Source organism: Leptonychotes weddellii, chromosome 5 (genome assembly GCF_054177405.1).
Source record: "Leptonychotes weddellii isolate Sample4059 chromosome 5, ASM5417740v2, whole genome shotgun sequence".
Classification (NCBI taxonomy): domain Eukaryota; kingdom Metazoa; phylum Chordata; class Mammalia; order Carnivora; family Phocidae; genus Leptonychotes; species Leptonychotes weddellii.
In genome coordinates this window covers 103,709,605-103,725,911 of record NC_138373.1, presented here as the reverse complement: position 1 = coordinate 103,725,911, position 16,307 = coordinate 103,709,605, and the positions used below count along the sequence as shown (strand labels likewise).

General features: G+C 46.2%; 1 protein-coding gene across 2 annotated transcripts in view; it reads right to left on the bottom strand.

Moving 5' to 3' along the window:
• The window catches only part of ACVR1B (activin A receptor type 1B), a 34,640-nt gene extending 23,380 nt beyond the window's left edge, over positions 1-11,260 (bottom strand). Inside the window, exons 1-2 of one of the 2 annotated variants that reach the window (XM_081821708.1) lie at positions 11,120-11,231; positions 9,714-9,863 (exon numbers count right to left, since the gene is read on the bottom strand). Coding sequence is in view for 1 of the 2 variants with exons in the window: in XM_081821707.1 (XP_081677833.1) it covers positions 11,120-11,210 (91 nt within the window). In the remaining variant the exon portion in view is untranslated. Of the gene's footprint in view, positions 1-9,713; positions 9,864-11,119 lie in introns of both variants that reach the window. The other variant, XM_081821707.1, reaches the window with a different exon arrangement.
• Between the last annotated feature and the right edge of the window lie 5,047 nt (positions 11,261-16,307).

Below are 16,307 nucleotides of genomic sequence, written 5' to 3'. Positions count from 1 at the left end.
GCAGCTGCTGCGAAAAACAGTTGATGGTTCCTCCATAAATTAAATGTTGAATTACCATACAACCGAAAAATTCCACTTGTAGGTATACATCCAAAATACTGAAAACAAGTGTTCAAACAAAAACTTGTACACGGAAGTTCATAATAGCATTATGTATATAGTCAAAAGGTGGAAACAACCCAAATGTCTATCAAATAATGAGTGGAAAAACAAAATGTGGTATATTCATACAATGGAGTATTCAGCCATAAAAATGAATAAACTACTGATATACACTACAATATGAATGAACTTTGAAAACACTATGTTAAGTGAAAGCAGCCATATACTATATGATTCCATTTATATTAAATATCCAGAAAGCACATAAGTGGTTGTCAGGGGCTGGGGAGTGGAGTGGGAAGGAGGATGGGAAGTTACTGCTTAATGGGTTACTAGGTTTCCTCTGGGGTAAAGAAAAAGTTCTAGAACCAGATAGTGGTGATAACGTTATGAAGGTACTTACCACCACTGAATTGTACATTTTAAAATGGTTAAAAATGGTAAATTCTTTGTTATCTGTGTTTTACCACAATTTTAAAAAATATCACATCTTTGAAAAACAATATGTATAATATAATCTCAATTATGAAACAAAAACATTTAAACACCTCACACATGCATGGAAAAAACAACTCAGGGCACCTGGCTCAGGTGGTAGTGCGTGCAACTCTTGATCTCAGGGTCATGAGTCTGAGCCCCACGTTGGGTGCAGAGATCACTTATTTATATACAGACATACATACATAAATAACAAGGAAAAAAACCCTTGGAAGTCTAGTGTTCAGACTGTATTCTTCCTGAATCCCTGTGCTCAAAAGCTCCACCAGGGGGGAGCCACTGCCCTGCGTTGCTTCACCATTTTCTCAGTGGTGTCTAGTGCCTAGCAAATAGTACTGTGTTTAATAAATCTCAGCCTAATAACTTGAGAGGGAAGGGGGCTCTACCAGAGCGGATTTTATCTGCTGTACATACGTTTCTACATTTGTACATTTAAAGGGTTGCACTGCTTTAAAAAGACAAAGAAAAAAGAAAAATATTGTTCAGTAACTACTAATCTAGACAACTGCCAAAATGTTTAGGAAAATCCTGAATCAGGTTAAAAAATGGAGGCGTCTGGCACTAAAGTGTCACAAAACAAAGGTAATGTTTGGTTCCCCAAAGGGGTGAGGGGGGACAGTAACTGGGAACTGACAATGCGTGAGCAGCCAAGCCTCTAACCTAAGTAGAAACATCACGTTAACGTTAAAGTAAAACAATCAGATGCTACTGGTTGGTAAAAAAGAAAGTTACACTTTCACCCTTCACAATCATCAAAATTAGATTTTAAAGATACATTAAAACAAAACAAAACCAAACCTCTCAAGTATCCAAGTGCCAAAATAAAGTCAAATTTTACATGTGCAGCTGGGTAGTACCTAAAAAACCAAAAAATGTACTGGTAAAAAGCACTTATGAAAAAAAATGCAACCGACTTAATAAGGGAAGCTATTTGTATGAGGGGAAAAAAAACCCCAGAGATTTAACAATAAGACACTTGATAAGCTTGGTATTTAATTTCAATCTGGGAAAAGGTCTCGGAATGGGGTTTGCATAAGGGAAAGGTGTTTGAAAAGCCAGCTCCACACTATTCTACCAACTGCCTTTCTGACATTCTACTTGGAGACAAACCCAACCCTAGAGAGCTGTTTAAACAAGTTCACCCTTAAGCCTCAGGTCTAGAGAATGAAAGCTTTGTTCTCACTCAAAAAGAGACGTTTGATGTTTATGCTAAGGAGACCTGTCATTGCAACTTAATTTATGGCTGACTGTAAATACCTGAATATCTCAGCAAGGGCCCACCTGCTGCCCAGGAGAATGGCAAGGTAAAACTGGAATGAGTGGCGTCTTACTATGGAGCGTGCCTGGTGTTCCTAGGACCCAAGTCTATGGACTCAGCTGTCCTATTCAGACTATCTAGGAGTAACTTGGTACTTCTCCTTTACTTACAGTTTATAATGAACATGTAAAACCATTCTGCTTTCTCTCTTTGTTGTATTTAAATAGACGTATTTGTAGCTCATTAGGGCAGGGGAGGATGTTTATGAGTGGCATTTTGTATTTGCTTCCTGACCTATTTACTATACTATGGATGAGTGGAGAGGAGAGAGGGTATGTCACAGTTTTGAGTGAGAAGAGGAATAGGAATGGTTTCAGGCAACTGGGACAATGAAGGAGAAAAAAATCAGCCAGGGCTGAGAATAAAACTAATGAGGCTGAGATCAAGTGCATTTGGCTGGAATAAAATGGGTAGGTGGTAGAATAAAACAAAGATGAAAGTGGTGAGGTAGGAAGAGAGCTTATCATGTTCCAAGTAACTCAGAAATGTCTGTAGCATTTTTGAGTGACTAGGATAAAAACTGCATAAAGAGGAGATACTAAAAGTACAGCAGGGAAAGAACTGGAATTATTTACCTAGGATATTGCTGAGAGGATGGAAAAGAACTGAATGAATTCAATTAAACAAACTTATTAAGTACTTAAAATGTGCAAGGCTCTGTGACAGGACAAAGCCACAGAAAGAATAAGCCAGTTCTGAGCATCCATTTTTAGAGGGCAGAGGCTGGGAGAGTGGGAGGAGCAGATGGACCAAAGAGAAGAGCAGAGAGGATGGAACCATGGACCAGGGGAAGGCAGGACAAAGACGGTCCCACATTGGAGGATGGTCACTTTGGTTAAGAAGAGAAGGCCGAGGGCGCCTGGGTGGCTCAGTTGGTTAAGCGACTGCCTTCGGCTCAGGTCATGATCCTGGAGTCCTGGGATCGAGTCCCACATCGGGCTCTCTGCTCAGCAGGGAGTCTGCTTCTCCCCCTGACCCTCCCCACTCTCATGCTCTATCTCATTCTCTCAAATAAATAAATAAAATCTTAAAAAAAAAAAAAAAAAAAGAAGAAGAAGAGAAGGCCGAGGCCAAGCAAAACACGAGGCATACTAGGTCCACGGCGAACGGACAGATGCAAGGTTCCAGCCAGAGACAAGGACGGTAAGGGAGACGAGACCAAATCAGATGCACCATGATGCCAGGCTAAGGGGTCTGGGGTTGATCCTGGAGGCCACATGAAAGCAGTGGAATCATGAGATACAGAGGGCATGCTCTCCAAAGTTAAATCCAGCAATAGAATGGACGACCAGTGGGGGACTGGAAGCAGAGACTGGTTAGAAAATTACTTTCACAGTCCTCGTAGGATATGGTAGAGTACAGGATTTAGAGCACATGCTTTGGAGTCTGACAGACCTCGAGCCCACCACTGAACCTCACCATGCCCCAGTCACCTCATCTGTAAAATGAGGATAAGAGTGCTCAGAGTAGCTGCAGAGAGTAACTGACATAACCCAAGTCCTTAGCATCACACCTGAGTAGACAGTAAGCGTTCAGTTAACCAGATGCCTTTACGACTACTGCCATCCCGCTGCATGAGAAGGGTCTTGTGGTTGTTCCAAAAAGAAGAAAAGTCAATTTGTGTGTAAACTTCTTTTTTTTTTTTTAAAGATTTTATTTATTTATTTGAGAGAGAGAGAAAGAGCACAAGAGGGGGGAGCGGGAGAGGGAGAAGCAGACTCCCCGCTGAGCAGGTAGCCCGATGCGGGACTCGATCCCGGGACTCCAGGATCATGACCTGAGCCGAAGGCAGTCGCTTAACCAACTGAGCCACCCGGGCGCCCCATTTTGTGTGTAAACTTCTTAAGGGCAAGGACAGACTCTTTCCTCAGTATCCCTCTCACCATTCAGCTTGGTCCTGGATGTTAGAAGTGAACACTGATGACAATTCAATCTTATCGACCACAATTATAAAATGTAATATACAAATGTACACCAAAACAACACATGAAGATCTAGGGCAAGGCAGGTTCACAACTACTTAATAAAAAAAGATACGCTTCAGTTCAGATTCCTCAACTCAAACATTGGTTTGTTTGTTTGTTTTTTAAGATTTTATTTATTTGACAGAGAGAGGGAACACAAGCATGGGGAGTGGGAGAGGGAGAAGCAGGCTTCCCGCCGAGCAGGGAGCCCGATGCGGGGGCTCGATCCCAGGACGCTGGGATCATGACCTGAGTCGAAGGCAGATGCTTAACGACTGAGCCACCCAGGCGCCCCTCAAACATTGTTACCACCTAAAAAACTTATCTCCAAAGTACTCACAATCTCCTCTCTCCTCCACTCACTCACAACTATCTAGGTAACTGGCAGAGTAGGTGAAGGCCACATGTGGTCAAAGAACTTTTCACATGCGAGGTCCATCAATAGCGTGGCTGGGTACCAGGTCTCAAGTCTCCTTGAGCCTATCTTGGGTAGTTAGTTCCCTTCTTGCTTTCCTTCTCACATATCCATCTAAGCCGCCACCACACACACACACACACACACACACACACACACACACACACACACACACACACTCTCTCTCTCTCTCTCTCTCTTTAAAAAACACCACTTATTTACTATCTCAGTTTCTGTAGGTCAGAAGTCCAGGCACAGCGTGACTGGTGTTGGCCAGGGCTGCCTTCTCCTCCAGGGCTGGGACCTCTTTCAAGCTCACTGGTTGTTGGCAAACTCCACTGCCTTGTGGATGGAAGCCTGAGGTCCCCTTTTACCTCCCTGCTGACAGCCAGGGACCACTCTCAGCTCTGAGAGTTGGCCCGCAGTTCCTAGCCACGTGGCCCCCATGGGCAGTTCACACACGGATATTTACTTTCCTCCAAACCAGCTGGAGCATTTCTGACTTCCTCTTCTGCAATCAGCTGTGAAAACTGCTTTCATAGGGCTAGCACAGTCAGGTCAGGTCTATCACAACAGTCCCCTTAGCTGAAGATCAACTGATTTGGGACCTTAAGCACATCTGCATAATCCCTCCAAGGCGTACCTAGATCCGTGTTTAATAACTGGAAGGTGGTATATTCCAAAGGCAGGAAATCTTGGGGGGAGGAGGCAGAGGGTGGACTGCGGTAGGAAGAATCACCTTATATTTTATTTATTGTCTATCTCACCTGCCAGAAAGTAAGCTTCATGAAGGAAGGCTTTTTTTTGTTTCGTTTTGTTTTTAAAAATTTTATTTATTTATTTGACAGAGAGAGACACAGCGAGACAGGGAACACAAGCAGGGGGAGTGGGAGAGGGAGAAGCAGGCTTCCCGCCGAGCAGGGAGCCCGATGCGGGGCTCAATCCCAGGACCCTGGGATCATGACCTGAGCCGAAGGCAGACGCTTAATGACTGAGCCACCCAGGCGCCCCAAAGGAAGGCATTTGTATGTCTTTTTGCTTACTGTTGTATCTCTAGAACCTAGGTGCTCAATAAATATGTGTTAAAGGAATCTTCAGATCACTATACATTTACTTAGATCACTACATATCTATATATCACTATATATATAGATCACTATATATAGATATCTATATATATTTACTTCAGATAACTATATATTTACAGACTGGAAATGGGACTTCTCTCTATATTCAAATTCTGGTTCAGTGAAACCATTTAGGAATCCTTGGAATTCCATATAATTTTATCTCTGCCACAATGATCTGCGTATGGCTTTAACAAAATACAGGTGATCCTCATTTTTCATAGATTCCATATTCATTAAAATTTATCTGTAACCCCAAAATCAATACTCTCAGTGCTTTCACGGTCATTCACAGACATGTGCAGTGGTAAAAAATGGGAATCACCCAATGACATGTCCCCAGTTGATGGTGAACAAGGTGACAATGCTCTGCCTTCCTGTTTCAGCGTTCATACTGTAAATATGTATTCTTTTCATAGTATACTCTGTGCCTTTTCACCTTTTTGCATTTTCGTGTTGGTGGTGGGGATTTCGCTGTTTAAAATGGCCCCCAAGAGCAGGGCTAAAATGCTCTCCAGTGTTCCCAAGCTCAAGGAGACAGTGATGTACCTTGCAGAGAAAATACGTCTATCAGGTAAGTGTCGTTCAGGCTTTCATTATAGTGCTGTTGGCCTTAAGTCCAAGGTTAATTAACCAATGTATATTAAATAAGGTGTCTTTAACCAGAAACACACACATAGCAAGGTTATGTACTGACTGGTCGATGAAGAGGTGGTGACCAGTGGCTCACAGGAACCTAACCCCATCTTTCCCCTAGGAGCAGTGGTTCAGTATTTGCTAATCCAGTGTTCCAGTCGACTTTATAGAACATAAGTACCACGAATAATGACACTTGACTGTATTAGCCTCATTTTACAGATGAAACAATGAAGTTGAGAGAGATGTGAAAAGGTAGCTCTCAGCACACTCTAGCACATCATTATGTTTTATTTTCCCCAGAGCACTTAAGACTGAGAATTGTGTTTACTTATTTATCTTCAGTCTGAGCCACTGCTATTGTAAGTTCTGTGACAGTTAGGGACTTAGGGATTTTTGTCCATCTTGTTCTCTCAGGGTTATTTCCCCAAGCCAAGAACCATTCCAGGCACATACCCAACCTAATGAATAAAGAAATCTCCTATATGTAATTGTGTAAATATCAGGGGTGATTGACACTTTAAAGGGAAGGGCAGTTACTTTCATTATGTTAAATTCAAAATATTTAGTAAGACAAATGCAGGCTTAGGATGAAGTGGAGAGAGAAGAAAGAAAACCAAAAAGAACCCCAGAGCTCCCTGAGGTGTCACTGTCTCTGAAACCCAGAGAGCAGGTCAGATTGTCTGGGATGCAAATGCCATGGCTCAACCAAATGCTGGCAGCTCTACCGAGCAAGGGAAAGAGAGATACACTCTGAAACAGTATTTCTGCTTGGTGTTACAGGTGTCCTTGATGGAGAAGCCAGCAGGCAGAGAGAATAGGCAAGAGCAGGGATGGTGCCTCCGGGAGCCCAAGCTCAGGTCAAACCACATGTGCGAGAGACACTGAGGAGAGCAAAAACCTGGAGCAGGCAGGTAGGTAGGTATTGGAACCTGGCCACGAGGCGGAGCCTACAGAGGGGCAGAAATGAAGCGGAGACTGCGGGTCTGAGGAGCCAATTCCTTCAGAGGCCTCAGCATTCCCAGCCCAGGCGGAACTGATGGGCCACGGATGCCAGCAGCACTTCCAGCGTCAGAGGGATGGATGAGAAAGAGGGCTCTAGGATTTTCTTTTTATAAACACAGAGAGGAAAATGAGCTAAGACCCTCTTACATCAACTCCTACTGTAACAGACAAATAACACAAGACAAAGAGGCGGGATTCCAGAATTACTGTTCACTGCTGCTCTGAGCAAAACTTGAACAGTAAACAATAAGGATTTCAAAATTAAAACAAAAGAGCCACTTCAGTATTCTAATTTAACCTTCAAAAATAAAGAAGATCTAAAGCACCATGAACTGAGAATTCCATTCCACCTCAACACCCTGTACTCCTGAGTTATGAGAGCAGACTGCAACGCAACTCAACTCATGTTCCAAAATGCAACAAGCAGCTTCAACAGGACATGCCGAAAGAAGCAGCACGGCTCCTCGTCTCCTCGTTTACTGATTCATATTTTGGTAGCAAGGTTACAATTAGCTCACCAGTGGAGAATAAACCTATTTATAACACAGCAGTCCACCTGAAAGACACAATCATCTAAAAAGGTTTTTAGAGGAAAATGAAGTGCAGCTTCTTCCTGTGCTGATTGCAGCTTCCCAAGGTCCTTTCGGATGAAGTCCTCAGTCTAACCTTCCTGTGTTCACAGGCACCATTCCAGCCCCTTCTCAGCCTCCATGTTCTTATGTAACATTTACATAGTGCCATAAACATACCCAGAGTTGCGTAAGAATTAAAACGTTGCCAAACCAATAAAGCCTAAAGCAGGTCACTCCCTTCAAACTGTCTTTGATTAGCACAGGTACGCTGCCCGGTCTACGATGTAAGAGCCTGTCAAAAGACAGAAATTAACTTGAGGAAATCTGAAATAGTCTACAAAAAAAAATGCACAAATAGGAAGAAATTAACCACGCTGTGGCCTGTGGTGCTTCTATAGATCCCAAGAGTATGTTACTCTGCTCCATAAGATAAAAAGTAACCCAACATTGCTTGTTCCCTGAAGTCAGAAACTGTGTCTAAAAATACCTCCCAGCCAACTGGCTATCAGTAAGTTAGTCTCACAAATGTCCCAATAAGAACTACATGGGCTGTTTCCTTACTTTACAGAGAGAAAACTGAGGCAGTCACAGAAAGGTTAAGCAAGTGACTTGTTCAAGGACAACCTGTAAGGGAGCAAAGTTCTGGGGCGGAGATCTGGCCTCCTCCCTCCATCTGGCTCCAACCTTTAACCAGAGTAGCCATTTAATATGTTTTAATCACATCTGTTCCAGGAGCTCTTTTAACAAAATCAACCAGAGATTCTCTTTTTCTCTACAAGAGTTCACTTTCACTGTACTTCAAATCCATGTGCACTCAACAAAATTACAAGACTTGGCCTGAAATTAGATTTTTAAGTCTGTTCACAGAAATCCAAAATGTTCCTATCAGAACCTCAAACGTCTCCCTTGTTGCTTTTGTCTTAAGAAATTTATGTCATGTTCTCCCATTACTAATGCAAGTTTACATTTTAAAATACTGATGTGAAAATTCCAAAGTGAGGCCTTCAAACCTGCTACACCTATCAAGCGGATGCTTCTTATAACCTGGAACTCACTCTCCTTGTCACTGGCCTTTTACTAAGTCGCAGTTAATGCACTAATAGAACACCTATCCCTTGCTGCCCTCATGTCATGTCCAAGTACCAGCCATCAGGGCTGCCTGGCTCAGCCACTCCTCCAGCTCACCTAGGGGAACACACAGAGGTAGCGCAGGGGAGGAAAGCAATCACCTTCTTGTTAATCCCACAGCCTCTATTTTCCCAGAACTGACGTTTTACTTTAAGCCTCTTGCAACAGTGGTCTCTGTAGCATGCACTATTGGCAACTACATGTGTCCCGGAAAAAACTGTAGTGTCTGGCCAAGAAGTTTAAAGGCCTTCGAGAATGTTTGCTGGACACACAACCTAATTTCCAATTTACCAAAAAAAGAAACTAACTCCCTATTATGCCCACCCATCCTCACCCTAACAAACATCCATTTTAGGAAGGTTACAAAAAATGAACTCTGCCCTATTCAGAACCAGCTGGATTACCAATTAAACATTTTTAACTAGGCTCACCACAAGAAAAACCCCACAGACACTACACCAAATCAACAGGGAAATGGCTGTTAAAAATCTTAACTATATTAGGGACAGTATAAAAAATTTTACGGAAAGAATGTAAAGATTTATTCAGACACATACAAAATGACAAACCTGATGGCTGAGTCTCCTTATTTACTATCCTACTAGAGAAATAACATTATGTTACACATCCAAAAACATGGCCCATAATAATGCCCAGCGAACATTATTCACAAAAACCATTATCTTACAACTGTCAGTCCATGTTCGTAGACCTTCATCATGTTTATCAGACCCCATGGCATATTACCCATGCACAGAGCAGCGAGACCCAGGAACACACACGAGGTGCTTAACAGAAGCATTAGCCAGTGAACAAAGACCCCACTGCACAGACTACACCACTGGGAACAAATATCAAAGCTAGAGATAATGAACTTGTTTTTGAGACTCCAAAGTAGGATGATGTCTTTTCTTGTTTGTCTGGTTTATTAAAGAAGCCTGAACCCACCTGAGAATCATTATTTTTAGTAGAGAGGAGAGCCACAGAACACACACTTGATCTCCCATAGCTGGAAGGTTAAGGGCTGCTGAGAAGTCAAAGCCCAGGGTTTGTACATCGGGGATCGAATACAATCCTGATCGTCTCTCCCAGATCCATCTGTGGGTCAATAATCACTTTAATATAACTGCCAAATATAACCTTCATCTGCTACCCCAATGCCAAAACACATTTCAGACGAGTCTCTTAAATTAAATATTTTAGGGTTTCATCTGCTCTTCTTAGCCCCCAAAGCCTCATAAACAACACACCCAGTCGAGTGTCCCACAGAAAGGTACCCACCTCTATACTGAGAAGGGTGGGGGTGGTGTCAGGGAGCAGAAGGCTGTGGGGGTTGGAAGGTAAGGGGTGTGTGAAGGTGGGGGAGTGCGTGGGGGGCAGGGCTGGGAAAAGGGATTGTGTGGGAAGGTAAATAAGTACTGACCAAGGGCCGGGGAGTCGGTCCAGTGGTGGGATCTTTAAATAATCTTGGGGGTTGGAGGGAGGTTCTAGGATTTCACCTGAAAGGCATCCACAAAGTGATTAACTGAATGGGCCCCCTGGGGTGGGGTGGGGGAAGCGAGGTGGAAAGCAAATACACCTAGATGCAGATTAACCGTTCTGGAACCAGGTTTCCTAGGGTTAGAGAGATTTCAAAGCCAAGCTCCAAAAACGTTTAGGGGCCTGTTGGTCTCCCTTCCTCCAAACAGCTTCCAAAGGGCATGTGTATGTGGGGGGGGTTTTGCCCCCCTGAACTCAAGGGGGCTGCACGTAGGGGAAATGTGACTCCCTTTCCCAGAACATAGGGAGGAAGCAGAGGGAAGGGAAGAGACACACCAAGTGCAGGTCCTGAAGGAAAGGTTAGAGACCCCTTCCCCTGTCATCTGAGGTGCGCAAGGGCTCGCCCCATCAGGATACCTCGGAGAAGCAAAGCCCCATCGCCTGAGCCCCTTAATCTTGGCGGGAGAAAAGGCGCCCCCCAAGAGCATCTGGAGGGAGGGAATGAAGACCCCCGCCCCTGGACATGCTGAGAGGCAGAAGCACGGACCTCCAAATCTCGGGGAAGGGAGCCTGCCCTCCCCTCTATAGAACAAGGGGGTGCTGGGAGCGCGACCCTGAGAGCTCCCCGAATCCAGTTCCGCCTGGAAGAGGGCTCGGGTCCCCAGGGGCCCTGCGTGCGCTCGGTCCCAGCTGGGCAGCTGCGCCTCGGAAGTCTGGGGACACCGACCACGGTCACCCCGACTCCTCCGCGCCCCCCACCCGGCCATATTGTGCGCGTGGGGAGGGGGCGCGCTGTAGCCAGGGGCCGCGGCGCGAGGCCTCGCCCTCGCCCGGCCCTCTCCATCCCGGCCCCCGCCCCCCGGCCCGGGACTCACCCTGGATCCCCCGGGGCCCGGACCCGCAGCTGCCGGCGAGCAGGAGGACTACAAGGGGGAAGAAGGAGGAGGCTCCGGCCGACTCCGCCATAGTAACCGCCGCCGCCGCCGCCGCCGCAGCCCAGCAGCGCCCAGCGCGCGCGCGCGCGCCCCCGGCGCCTCCCCTCCTCCCTCGGCCCGGCTCCCGCCTCCCTCTCCTCCGCCCGGCGCCGGCACGTGCGCTCCCGGCCGAGCCGGCGCCGCGGCCGCCGCGCGCGCCCCCGAAGGGCGGGGCCGGGTGCGCGCGGGCGCCCGCCTTAAAGGGGAGTGTCCCTGTTAAAGGGGTGGGAGGGGCTCGCGCCTCGGCCACCTCACGGGTGGGTGCCGAGCGCTCCGCGGAGAGGCCCGAGTCTGACACGCGGCCTCCACCCTGGCCTGCACCCCGCCCGGCGCACAGTTATCAGCACCCACCCCCTCCTCCGCATCGAATGTTCTACTGGTCGCGTGCGTGTGTTCCTGTTCCCTCCATCCCCACTGCCTCGTCTCGAGCCCCCATCACGTCTCACGTCCCACCGGGGTCCTCGTAACCGGCCTCCCTGTCCCGCGCGGCCGCCTGCGGTCCGCTGGACGCAGGCAACCTGAGTGATCGCATCCTGGGGTGCCCCTTTGCAGAACAGAGCCAGGTTTTCAATGCTAGCGCTCAGTCTTGGTGAGGGTGCTGCGGGAGGCACTCCCATTCTGCTGGGAGGTAGAACCCTTTTGGTAAACAGTTTGACATTATATATCAAATGCCTTAAAATATCCATACCCATGGGCTGGTATTATTCCTTATCTGTCTTCAAGAAATAATAGAGATGAGGACCAATATGTATGAAAAATGTTAACAGTTGCATGTTTATCATTATAAAAAGCTGGACACTTATGCAGTAAATGATGGCCCATCCATGTGATGGAGCATTATTTAGTAATTACAAATTATATTTATAAAAACCAATAAGGTAAGATGTTTGTGAGATAATGTTAAATGAGCAAGCAAAATACCAAACTATTTGCAGTATTATTCTAATTTTGTTGATAATATATAACTGTATGGGGAAAAGACTGGAAAGGAATTGCCCAATATTAGCAGTAGTTATTGCCAGGATATATACATTTTTTTACTTTTTCTTGAAACACTTCAATGTTTTCTAAATATTTTACAAATAAGTGTTCCTTTCAAATTTAGAAAAAAAGTACTTAAAGAAGGTTAACTGAATCGCCTATATCTTTTTGAAAAGAGTTTGCTTTCTTTAGCTTGAGAAATAGTTTGAGCTCTTGAAGAGGGCAGGGTCTTTGGAACCAGAGTTTTGGATCTGAATTTTCCTTTTCTTACTAACTGGCATGAAAACTTGGGCAAGTTTCTTAACCTCTCTAAGTACAGTGCATCATCATCCAAGATCTAGGGGTGGAGAGGATGACTGGAGGTGGGGGGCAACGTTTCCCAAAGGCAATCCTCATCTTATAAGTTGCTACCAATGAAGAACGCCCATCCTCACATCCAGAAAAAAAAAAAGACTGCAGCCACACCCCCCAGATACAACTCACACACAAACACACACGTGCAAAGTCACGCAGAGACGCTGTCTAGGAGTTGGCCAGTAGCTGGATGAGTAAACACCTTATTTTTATACTGCTCTCCCTCATCACCCCAAAATGGGCACACACACCCCAGTCCATCTAACTGGTCTCTCAAACTCTGCTCCACCCATACTTAGGGCGCCCAGCTGTGATGTGCACAGCGCTGGGTTACTGTGTTAGTTTCCTAGGGCTGCCTTAACAAAGTACCACAAACTGGGTGGCTTAAAATAACAGAAATTTATTCTCTCACAGTTCTGGAGGCTAGAAATCTGAAACCAGAGTGTCAGCAGGCCCATGCTCTCTCTCAAGCCTCTAGGGAAGAATCCTTCCTTGTCTCTTCTGGCTTCTGGTGGTTCCCAGAATCCTTGGTGTTCCCTGGCTTGCGGAAGCATAATTTCATTCTCTGCCTCCATCTTCACATGGCCATCTTTTCTCTGCATATCTCTGTGTCCAAATTTCTCTCTTCCTATAAAGACACCAGTAACTGAATCAGGGCCAACCCTAATCCACTATGAGTTCAAGTAATTTTAACTTGATTATATCTGCAAAGATCCTATTTCTAAATAATATCACATGCATAGGTTCTGGGTGGACATGAATTCGGGGGAGACACTATTCAATACAGTTACATTCACCAACCCCTGTGGTTGGGAAGAGAAAGCTGACCCCTCAGGAGCACGTTGCTGAGGCCAAGGAGAAGGAACTGTTCTTTCCCTAAACGTGTCTCCGTGCGGCCACTGCGTCTGCAGATCCAGAAGCAACCTGTGGTTGCTTTACTCCTAGAGTGCAAGGTCAGCTACACACCTGAATATACAGCCTGGGGAACCAGAACACTGGGTCAACAACCCAAAAGCCAGCTCCACTGTCTCACTTGATAACATTTGACTCTGGGCAAGGTATTTTACGTCCCTAAACCTCGATTCACTCATCTGTAAAATGGAGCTGATAATAGCTCTATCTCAGGGCGCCCTGGTGGCTCAGTGTGTTAAGCGTCCGACTCTTGGTTTCGGCTCGGGTCATGATCAGCCTATGTCAGGCTCCAAGCTCAGCAGGGAGTCTGCTTAAAGTTCTCTCTCTCTCCATCTCCCTCTCCCCCTCCCCTAGTGCTCTCTCTCTCTAAAGTAAATAAATCTTTCTAAAAAAATATAGTTCTAGGGCCGCCTGGGTGGCTCAGTCATTAAGTGTCTGCCTTCGGCTCAGGTCATGATCCCAGGGTCCTGGGATCACGCCCCGCATCGGGCTCCCTGCTCGGCGGGAAGCCTGCTTCTCCCTCTCCCACTCCCCCTGCTTGTGTTCCCTCTCTCACTGTGTCTCTCTCTGTCAGATAGATAAATAAAATCTTTAAAAAATAAAAAAATAATTCTATCTCACAGAGATGTTGTGAGGATATCATATGTGAAGCACTTAGCACAGCCTCTGACACATAGGAAGTGATATAAAAAGAATAGCTATTATTATGATGACGATTTGACCTTTACTGCAATCCTGTGAAGTGGTTGAGGCATGTCGGTGTGTGTGCAATTTACAGGTGAGGCAGTTGAGACCTAAAGAAGGTAAGCAACTTGCCCAAGCTCACGTATAATTAAGTGTTGAAGGCATAGCCTGCTGGTTCCTGTGTTCCTTCAACATCATAGCATCTCATGCTTTCCCAGGGACTGGTCTCCGGGAGCCAGCCGAAGGTGGGGAAATTAGACTGGATGGGGTGTGGGAGGGCTTAGTTATAGCCTCACATCCTATTCCTGAGAGTTTGGCACATCCTCTCACATCAGGGCTTTCCTATGTGATGTGCCTACCTTCCCTTGTAGATCCTGAGCTGAGCCCTACCGAGCCCAATCTATCTGTGTCCCGCCCACAGCTTAGCTCTCTGACCATCCCTGAAGGCTTCAACAAAGTGTCCATTTCTATAAACCTCCTTTATCCTAGGACTGGACCCACATCACAATCTATAAACTTCCTCTCTGCCCTGCTCTGTCCCTTTGTCATGGGATTCCACAGAGCTTACTCCCTGAGCTCCACTGACTAGACCATCCAGTGTTACAGCGGCCATCTTAGTCACAAGGCACCAAGACATTGTCGTCTTAGGGGATCTGGCACAGTTCGCCTTGGTGAACAGCAGGCTCATTAACCTCAAGAAGGCAATAGCTCATCTTCATTCACCCATTCTATAAGCATGCGTGGAGCTTGCCCCTCAGCCAAGTCTCCATGTAAACATAGATAAGTCATGGTCCTTGCCCTCATGGAACTTACAACAGTAGAGACAAGCATTTTTAAAAAGGCAACAATAGGGGCACCTGGGTGGCTCAGTCGGTTAAGTGGCTAACTCTTGATTTCAGCTCAGGTCATGATCTCAGAGTTCTGAGATCAAGCCCCGCATCAGGCCCTGCGCTGGGCATGGAGCCTGCTTAAGACTCTCTCTCTCTCTCCCTCTGCCTGTCCCCTTCTCTCCCCATCCCTAAAAAAAAAAAAAAAAGGCAACAACATGTTGTATATGCTACAACACACACCAGTAAAGGGTCAGCGGGGGCACTCAGGAGGGTATGGATGTCTCAACTCTGCAGGGACGAGCTGAGGATGTGGGAAAGCTCTCTTGGAACTTGCTACAGCTGACTCTTGGAAGATCAAAGAAGGTCCCCCAGATAGACAGGCCGATGTGGGGCAAGGGAAAGCGGGAGGTCTTTCTCAGCAGAGAGAGCAGTATGAGCAAGATGCTGAGGTAAAATTGCCTGGCATTTAGGGGAAGTGTGAGCGGCATATGGCAGCACACCCCGAGGGCGTGGGGTGAAGGGGGCTGGTGGCGGGGCGGACAGGTCATGTTGGAGAGATAGGCAGATGTGGAAGTATACTTGGAAATGTACTTTTCTCCAGTTTTCTTGGCAGGGTTCTAAGCAGGCAGGTTTTTGTTTTGTTTTGTTTATTTAAATTCAATTAATTAACATATAGCGTGTTACTAGTTTCAAAGATAGAGTTCAGTGATTCATCAGTTGCATACAACACCCAGGGTTTCAAGAGATCAGTGGTTTCTAATGTTGAGAAAGGGTCAGGTAAGATGAGGAACAAAGAATGTCTAGGATTTGAGGACTTGAAGCCTGATGCTTCAAGGTGATGCTTACCTGAGTAGGTTTAGTGCAACATGGGATAGAGGCCTAACCTCAGGGGGCTACAAGGGAGTGGCAATTGGAGGCTTAGAAAGACTGAGAGTCATCTGTTCTTTAAGAGAACTTGGCTGAGGGGCACCTGGGTGGCTCAGTCAGTTAAGCGTCCAACTCTTGATTTCGGATCAGGTCATGATCTCAGGGCTGTGAGTCGAGTCCCGCATCTCAAGGCTCTGCGCTGGATGCTGGGCGTGGAGCATGGAGCCTGCTTAAGATTCTCTCCCTCCTGGGGCATCTGGGTGGCTCAGCCAGTTAAGCGTCTGCCTTTGGCTCAGGTCATGATCCCGGGGTCCTGGGATGGAGCCTGGCATCGGGCACCCTGCTCAGCGGGGAGTCTGCCTCTCCCTCTCCATCTGCCTCTCCCCCAGCTCATGCTTTCTCTCTCTCTCTCAAAAATAAATAAAATCTTTTAAAAAAAAGATTCTCTCTCTCCCTCTGCC